The sequence below is a fragment of the Ptychodera flava genome, chromosome 21 (genome assembly GCF_041260155.1).
Source record: "Ptychodera flava strain L36383 chromosome 21, AS_Pfla_20210202, whole genome shotgun sequence".
Taxonomy (NCBI): domain Eukaryota; kingdom Metazoa; phylum Hemichordata; class Enteropneusta; family Ptychoderidae; genus Ptychodera; species Ptychodera flava.
In genome coordinates, this window is record NC_091948.1 from 2,755,587 (window position 1) to 2,764,962 (window position 9,376).

The following is a 9,376-nucleotide window of genomic DNA, read 5'->3' on the forward strand; positions in this document are numbered from 1 at the left end:
CTATGGAAGTCCAACGTCGTCACAATTCACTCTAACAAAATTTTGGGTCAAGAAATTAATTATGCTGTGAATTTCACCAGAACACTGACTTTGAAACATTCATGCTTTGAGAAGTATTTTCAAATTGAAAAAATATGAGTTACTTTTTGAGTTTTGCAATTTTCACTTAGGATAATATATTATCTGTATTTACTATACATAACATTCACACCAGTGTAGATTTCAGACGTAACAATTTTCAAAAACATTGCATTTTAATCAGATTTTGGAAACTATTGCTGGCAATAAACATGAGCTATGGAATAAAATTTTCTAAAGACAACTTGATGTACTGAAGAATATATATGTACCTTACTGAAACAAATTAACTTCTCAATTAATGTGAATTGATCTTTATAACAATGCTAAAATAGATGTACTGTACAATTTCATGAAAAAATAAGGTTGTAAAATAATATATTAAATTGGACGGCAATGTGTCATAAAAGGAAAGGTGAACTTTCACTAGACTGTGCAGCATTCTCATTATTGTAAATTTTCAACTAAGATATGTATATATACATTATATATACAACTTGAGTGAGGATGTAAGCTAGCAAATTACTCTAAACACATGTACATGATATAGAATTTCAGTAAATGATGTTTTGTCAAACGAGAAAAACATTGGTCCCCTCAGTGACTGCCAATCTTACGAACTCATCAGGGGCAGTCTTTTTTACATTTTTATGAAAACAAGAACTTACAGATATATATTGACATTCAAACTATCCAAGAAACACATAAGATAAATTGATGAAGGCATATTGATGTGAAAAATATCTTTTAACTTTTTGAAAACCTCAAACAACATACTACTAAACATAAGATACAAGTTTTGATCACAATAAATTTTTTGTTCATATCAGAATTTACAATTTTAAAACTCAGCACAGTGATCTCAATTTGTATTCTCATAAAATAGATTCATGTCATGAGTCAAGCTCTGAAGTATTGCTCTTGGCAGGAGTTATTGGAAGTGAAAATATTGACATAATGACTCAATACGAGAAATCCATTGGACCAAATTGAGAGACAAAATGAATTTCTGGACCTAAATATTCATTCAATATCATTTTAGAACACTGCAGTTTTTGTAAATACTTTCTTCAACAATAGCCAGGTAACGGAAATGATTCTACCTGTTAACCCATGAACTAGTCCACACTCACCATAATAGGTTTGGGCAAAACCACAGCGGTGAAAATAGGTAAAGTTGCGTTTTTACTTACACCTGACTTGCAAATACAAACATTTACACTTCGATGACCTAATCTAGGTTGAATTAACAAATTTCCTGCGTTGTTATGCTAGGAAATCTCAGAGCATAAATTTCTGATTTACTACTTCATTCAAGTAAATAACTACCGTACAAGCATCAATACCATATTATGCGTTAAAATATGGGTAACACAGATATTGTCATCACCTATTTACATGCAACTTAGAATCCTCAATGAACAAAACTTGAGCGAGAAAATTTTACTTTTTCAAACAACCACAAAATTCAAAGCTCTTACAATTTTACTTTCTCAATGAAATAAATTGACCTTTTATTATAAAGAAATGAATAGTGCAAGATTCACATAAACATCCCAATAAAAATGGATGAAAAGAACAATACTCTCAGAACCAGTTATGGAGAGACTAGAGCTGCATGAACTCAAAAATTGTGTAGGGCGCCACCTAGTGTTGAAATGTCCAACACGTATGCTCACAAATCTTTGCCTCATTTCAGGTGCCAAAACTGCAGCGTGGGAATTTCCACTGTCCTTTCTTTAAGTTGACATTCCGTAAATCATTGAACTTTTACTCTGTAACAGCTGTAAATGGTACCAACTTTGTTATGTGAATCCTAAAAGTCTTTATACTTGTTGTTTCCCTGTCCCTTTGAAGTGAAAGAATACATTCTTCTGTAACTATGACTTGTTACCCTGACACTGGTGAACCTTGTGACCTCTCCTTGGCTTATTCTATACATACATGTCATATCAGATCGCGTCACATCGCCTAATGCAGCTCTGGCCCTAGTTCTTGGGTTTACAGGATCTCAAGTGAACCTGGAGACGATCAGGTAGAAAGGTACGCCCACAGTTTGGACACGGCGCCAGGTTTGCTTGAGATGATTTCCATGCTGCCTCATTGATCACGTCGATGTTGTACGAGCCACCAGCTGCACCTATGAAATTGACATGTTGAAATTGACATGTTTTGTACATGCGTAGCTTTTCACATCAAATCAGTGACAATCATAATGCTGATGATTGGGTACCACCCACACTTGAAATGTCAAATATGGTTAGGCAATATTCTTGCAATAATTACTCTTGTGGATTTTTATTGTTCAAAATGTTGCATAAACACAGGTAAATTTCCTCCCTTTTCCCGATTTCGTCCTATTTCTACATACATGTATCAAAATAGCCATTGGAAATAACAGGCAAGTGCTGTTGCAACTACTTTGAATCAAAAAGTGAAATAAAAATATGTGAGTTTGCCAAATGAGGGCAGCAGTCAACAGAAAGGGAAACTTGTGAAATAAATGGAAGCATACTGTACATCAGAAACTGATTGACTTCATTGAAAACAAAACACAATAATATGCACATAGTGTCGTCTGTAGAGACAGGATAAGAGAAAGACATGCAGTTGCCATTTGTAATTCACTATAAACTACATGATTTCCTGTACCTGACTCAAGTAACATACCGGTAGGTGAAAGGCAAGTGTGTGTGTGCGTGTGTGTTAAAAAAATCAATACCGATGGGAGTGCATAGCATTTTCTGCAACCACATAAGACTTGATACAAATAGGATAAATAGACAATATATCAACTGGATGTTACAGTCTTAAAATAAACCTTTAATGCACTTTGAGTGGCTAACTGTTCTCCTCAAGGTCATATTTCAACTGGTCATACAACTATAATTGGTTTTATTTTGTTGAGCTGTGTTATCACCTATGATATCATGGTTATTCTGAACACATTTCAGAGGTAAAATTGCTTTCAACCAGGTTCAAATGTCGTAAAATCTGTGCTCTTTTACATTTTTTACAATTACTATAAGTCACATTAGCTGTGACTTTTGATGTATTTTCCTGTATTCTCCTTGTATCTGTTAAATGTTTTCTTGTTTCACCCTTAAACCATGTTCAAATGTTCAGTGTTCAACTCATCGATACAACATGTATCTGTGATCTAACGTCCACAGAGGTTACACAGGGATGGCGGACATTTTGAAGTTAAAATATCAGCAACGGAACCATAGGAAATTCTTTCCTCTGGCATTAAAATGTGCACAGTAGTCCCTGATTTTTACTCTTGATTTCAAAAGAGAATGGTTGGAAGCTTCATTGAGGAAAATGAACAAAAAATGAGTCTTTCACTTTTGAGGCACAGACTACCTTAATGAAACAAAACTAATTATAGTAAAAACAAAAATTACAGCTTTTGTCCTTTCAACATCGACTTGATTAATAGATTAGAAAATTCATCACTCCAGTCTACTTGATTGAACGCCTTGATACATTTTTCTCTCAAGTAAGAATTCTTTCCAAAGAACATTTGACAAAAAATCTTGACAAGCACTAAACATTTTTCAAAGACAAACAAAAGCAGAAGCTGAAGACCATTGCAAAGTAGTTTCATCAGAGTCTCACTCTGTCACACTCATTTGGGGTTGTTTCATTGTTCAACCACCTGTTGATTCAAATTATTACTGTGAAAGGCTGCCTGAAGCACTGACCTAGTTCTTTAAGGTAGAAAGCAAATACCCCTCAAGGACAGATATTTAGACTCTAAAATTTCTTCAATTCTCTTCTTTTTGGGTCTCATTTTATAGCTCTTGGAGTAAAAAAAATCACCATCTTAGTTTTTCAAAAAAGGCAAACATTTTAATTTTCCCATAGAGTTAACACACGGGTGGCAGCCATTTTGAATTCCAAAAGTCCCTGATGTTGGGTGATGTGTTTCTCTGATACCTAACTTTGCACAGTAACCCATAATTTTTATTCTTGATTTGGTAAGACAATGGTTGACAGATTCGTTGCGGAAAGTTTAAAAAGCCTTTCACTTTCGAGATGCATACTACCTTAAAGATACAATAGCTGGAACTATTGAAAACATTTTCACTATTTTTATTCTATGAAACAAACATATTTTTCTCATTTTCTCAATAAAGCACCTCGGAATATTTGGTACAAGCCTTGCAATCACAATTCACTGCATACAGTGTGCATTATTATGGGCATCAAATGAATTCTAGTCTGAACAAATAGTGAGTTGTGAACAACATAGAACATAGTACACATACAGACTGTAAAGCATTTCAACAAGATTTTTTGGGCAAAACAGGGAGCTGCATTTCATAAACAGAATAAAACTTCATGTAAAGTACATCAGAAATTACAGCTAACAGGGAAATTTATCAGTAAACCTTAATGTGCCAATTGTACACTGCAAAGCAGACTTTAGGGTGGCACAGACAGCTTACAAATTGACACAAACCTACCTTTGATCAGTTGGACTTCAGGTTTCTTGGGCTCCGGTCTCCGAAGCTCCCTAGGCAGCTGATCATTCTGAACGTGCCATTTCTTTAGACACTGGGGCTCATGGATGGAGATGGACTTGGAACCAAACTCACGACCACAAATATAGCAGATGACTGTTGGTGGACGACGCATAACTGGTGTCTTTGTAGGGGCTGGTGGCTGGAAGGATGGAGGATAAAATTTGTGAATTCATCATGGGATGTGAATTGTAGTTTCATCATGAGATTTAAGGTAGAAAGCGCCTTGGGGACAGATATTAGGACTATCAAACTTTTACAATTCTTTTTTGGTCTACCACTTGTGGGGGCTCATTTTGAAGCTTTTGGAATAACTCCTGTGAGGAAAGGTTTCATTGGATTAATTTCGTGAAAATAATTGCAGATTTTATTTTTCCCACAAAGTTAATATAGGGACAGTGGTCATTTTGAATTTAAAACCGTACCTTGAAGGGTCAATATGGAGTGTAGGTTCACTTTTGCTTTGTAAGATCTTAATGGAACACAGAACTTAAGTAAAAATATTATTTTTGTTCGAGAAAAATTTGTAGAACCAGTACTTCTTCCACTTTGATGTGACACTTTTGTCCTGACACTGTTGATATGATATATGATCTCACCTTACAACCTGCTAATCCACAAGATTACAAAACAGCTCCCTAGGATAATCTTTAAAAGATGAATAATGTCACCTTTTAACCTGCTAATCGACCAGATTACCATACAGCTCCCTATACAATAACCTTTACAACATTTTTGAAACATTTTGGGTAGTACTTTTTTCAAACTAACAAATGTTACCCCGGTTGCATGATTAGATCCAAATTGTCACAATGACACACACACATTAATTTTGAAATGTTTGTATTGTTAAATTTCACTTCAACAAAACCATGGATCGTAGCCATAAATTTACTTGTTATTGTGATCTGCAATTCTTTTCAGCTCCCAATGGACACATAAGTCACTGTTTCTCTAAGCTGGACAGTGATCATTACATTTTGATTTTTTTTATGTCTTGTTCCAGAACTAAAACATGTTCATTCCTGCACTATTTTTTTACTTTGTCAGACAGTATGGCACTATAGAATCAAGTATCTCATTTTTTTTCCCGAAAACGCATCAAATTTTTGTGACTGTATTTTCACATCCGGCACATTGTAAATCTGGTCACATTTTCAGAGTTAAGCGCATGGCAAGAGATCACGACCTTTCGGTGATTTACACTGGTTTGGGTCATGTCACTTTCTCTTAAAACTATTTGAGGGACAAAACACAGGCCGAGTGAAAGCTCAATCCCTTGATAATACTGCAGAAGTGTAGAGTCTTGTTGCACTTGAAAAGATCAACCATTTATTGCGATTCTGGAAGAAGAGAGACTCGGGTCTCTCAAAGCTGTGTTATCAATATCCTGTGGTACCATGTAGCTATTGACTGTGAATAGGTCTGGTGATTGTGGTGTTAACAGGTTTGCATAATGAAGAAATCACAACAGCACAGCATCTCCTCATGAAAGGAAGCACAGCAACTGTGTGGGCTATGATTGACTTTATTCTCTTCAGATTCAGATGCTTGGATTAGATCTGAATCATGTTGGTTTAGGAATCAGGATTTCTCTCTCTGACTGTGCCGCATATACACTGAATCTGATTCCATGGCTGATGACTGCCAGCATTAATTTAAAAGGAATTAGATCTCTGAAGTTTACCAGGAAAAACAATATTGTGAATGTCAAGTCTTGAGGTACAGTGTGCCTTGGGGACAGATATTTGGACGCTCAAATTTTTCCAATACTTTTCTAGTCTATCGCTTGTTGGCGTTCTTTGTAAAGCTCTTGGAGTAACAAAATGTTATGCAATGACACACACAGACACACACTCCTCATTTTGATAATCATCCGAAAGTTGTGCATTTGTCAGACTCAAATCTACAGTATTTCATCAGACTGATATGCAATTGCAAGCTCAGAAACTTTTTGTATCTGTTAATGTATACAATTCAAAAATGGAAGTTGATAAATATTTACGTGTGGGTATGGTTATTAAAATGCAAGTCTGGAATTTGGTTTGCTGCAGTACAGTATTTTTAGGTTTTGCCTGGGTGGTAGGGTTTTACTATCCAAACCACAACACCCAGGCAAAATCTTGAGCTACTCTACTGCAGCACAAGTTTTGCCTGCGTTATACTCAATGGATGGAGTACTTACAGTATTAGAATGGCTTGATGCCTGAGCACGGCCTCTACCAGCACTCTTGGCTCCTGAGCCACTTTTGCAACTTCTAAGATGCACAGACAATCTATCAGGATTGAAAGTCCTCTTACAGTTTGGACACGGCACGAGGTTGGCTTGCGATGACTGCCAAGCTGCTTCATTCATTTCTTGTACCGAAGCACCGCCTGGAAATTCTTGCGGCTTCTTAGGAAGTGGCCTTCTCTGACCTTTCAGCAATTTGTTGTTTTCAATCTTCCATTTCTCTAGGCACTGTGGTTCATGGATAGAGATTGACTTGGAGCCAAACTCACGCCCACAGATGTAGCAAATGACGGTTTGGGGCCTGCGAGACCCTGATGATTTCAGGGTCACTGTTTTTGGACGGTCTGCAGCAGCTTCTGGCTGAGTTTTTGCCTGACTGATAGAAGTGCGAGTCTGCGGAGTTGGTTTGAATCCAGTTTTGTTATTGTTGCCAGGTTTGGGATGGCAACCCTTCTGGTGGATTGGCAGCCGGTCTGGAGCGAAAGTGCGGCCACAGTTCTCACATGGTACATACTGCGACTGCATGGACTGAAAAGCTGCATCGTTGTATTCCAAGTCATAGCTGCCGGAGCCACCGACAACCTGGGGTTTCTTGGGAAGTGGACGGCGTAAATGTTTTGGAAGCAGCTCTTGCTGTTTCTTGAATTTCTCTATACACTGGGGTTCATGAATGGATATGGACTTGGTCCCAAACTCACGGCCACAAATGTAACATACAACAGATACTGGCTTTTGACCTGGTGTTCTTTTTTGAGTTCCCGCACCAGTGGTCGATTTCACACCAGCCTGTGCTGGGGGAGCCCCAAGGTGTACTTTTCCCTGACTAACATCTTGCTGGCTGGGTGTTGCCTGGCCTTGAGACTGTGTTGGATACGGTGACACCTTATTTGCAGCTTGGCCACGACTTGAGATGTTTCCATCAACTGTGACAGAAGAACGCTTGGCCAGAGTGACACTGCTGGGTCTTGACAGAGTTGCAGTGCCGGGACGGTCAGGAGGTTTGCAGTATTTCTCATGCTTTGCAATTCTGTCTGTGAAGAATGTCCTTGCACAGTGCTTGCAAGGAACAAGCTGTGTGTTTGCGCTTTCATACGCCGCTTGATTAAACCGCTCCAAGTCCTGGTTGGTGTTTCCTTGGATACCAGGCAGCAGCTGGGGTTTACGAGGAGGTGGTCTCCTCTTGTCTCTTGGCAGTCTCTCATTTTCAGCGTGCCATTTCTTCATACACTGCGGTTCATGGATGTTGATGGACTTTGTGCCAAACTCACGTCCACAGATGTAGCAGACAACGGAAGGTGGTCGAAAACCTGTGACAGCTCCTGGCATTTTTTATAGTTTGCAGATGACAGACACAATGATGAGGAATGCAATATCCCTGTGGATGGAAGGAAAAGCATGTTACCATGGCAACAAATGCTTTCATTGAAATGACACTAAATAGTCTTGTAGACAACAAGTGTTCATCTAGGATGAACCATATGACATTTTGTGTCAGGTTTGACGTGTTTCCATTTTCCATGAGACTACTGTCTGCCTCATCATGAGTCATGAGTCAAATTTTAAGGAAACAATTTTATTTTAATAGTTGCAGAGATCTAGCATGTCAGTGCCATCGATGAGAGGGTCACTCTGAATCTTTGTATCATCATGGACGTTACAGTAATGGTCTATGGTATGGACGTTAATAGTAACATCCATGCTAGTGTCAAGCTCTGCGTGATAGGGCTGTGTGTTACCGGCTCAAGGCTGTGTACTGTTGGGGCCTATAGCCGCTAACAGCAAAGCTCCGAGGCTGCCACGCAGAGCAAGTGTCAAGTCGATTTATCCATGAAATCTGTGTGACCATGGGCTATTCATATTTAAAACTGACAATCTTAACAATCGGACAAAAACGCTAATGAAACGAAATGTATGACCTGCTTTGCGGGGTTTTTTTTCTAGAATAGAGAGGAATGTGCTGAAGTTGAATGTAATAATTTTAAGTTAGTGTCCGAGACTATAATATAAACAAATAATGTCCGGTCGTTACCCATGAGCCATGTCCCTCAAGCTCCATGGCATTTACCAGATTACAAAGTTCTTGTGAACCAACATCTATCCGATCGGAATCAAACATGGACAGCTTACCTACTGATGTTAATCAATCAAATGATAAGAACATCGAGGGATTTTTCGACGCTTGGTTCATGTTACTAGGTGGCGGCTTTCCCAAATACCCTACAGTACACGTCTGTAGATAGAGACGTCAGCAGGCTTTGACAGCGCCGCGCCGATAAACACAGGCGACCTTGAATATATCATAAACGTCACACTTCTGCGATTGACTGCAGTAGAACGATTGACCTTATGCAAATTGTCTTTGAACAATAGTCGAAATATTGCCGCGCCTATCTGAAAGCACAATATGTGCTGGCTTTATGCGACGTTATACGTTCGTGCTCTGCCTAGATACGCCATATAAACAGTTTGGGAAACCAATAACACGGTCGTTTACCTCAAGTGAGTCCCGTCGCCATATTGGATAAATTAAAGATGT

General features: G+C 38.3%; 1 protein-coding gene across 3 annotated transcripts; it reads right to left on the reverse strand.

Moving 5' to 3' along the window:
* Positions 1-220: 220 nt before the first annotated feature.
* On the reverse strand, positions 221-9,376 carry LOC139121100 (zinc finger protein 474-like). 3 transcript variants are annotated; one of them, XM_070685734.1, is made up of 4 exons: positions 9,335-9,376; positions 6,793-8,215; positions 4,551-4,749; positions 221-2,218 (listed from the first exon to the last, which is right to left on the reverse strand). In XM_070685734.1, the coding sequence occupies exons 2-4, from the start codon at positions 8,164-8,166 to the stop codon at positions 2,067-2,069; spliced, it is 1,725 nt and encodes a 574-aa protein (XP_070541835.1). In that variant the 5' UTR covers positions 8,167-8,215; positions 9,335-9,376; the 3' UTR covers positions 221-2,066. The 3 variants fall into 3 exon arrangements, with proteins under 3 accessions (XP_070541835.1, XP_070541834.1, XP_070541833.1); XM_070685733.1 differs by having other exon boundaries at positions 8,972-9,363; XM_070685732.1 differs by lacking the exon at positions 9,335-9,376 and adding an exon at positions 8,968-9,136.

Excerpts from the sequence above, each read along its gene's own strand:
- LOC139121100 (XM_070685734.1), bottom strand. The coding sequence starts at position 8,166 with ATGCCAGGAGCTGTCACAGGTTTTCGACCACCTTCCGTTGTCTGCTAC. Across the intron at positions 4,750-6,792 it reads CATCAAGCCATTCTAATACT|CCACCAGCCCCTACAAAGAC; the intron begins GTAAGTACTCCA and ends CCATCCTTCCAG. Across the intron at positions 2,219-4,550 it reads TGAAGTCCAACTGATCAAAG|GTGCAGCTGGTGGCTCGTAC; the intron begins GTAGGTTTGTGT and ends TCAATTTCATAG.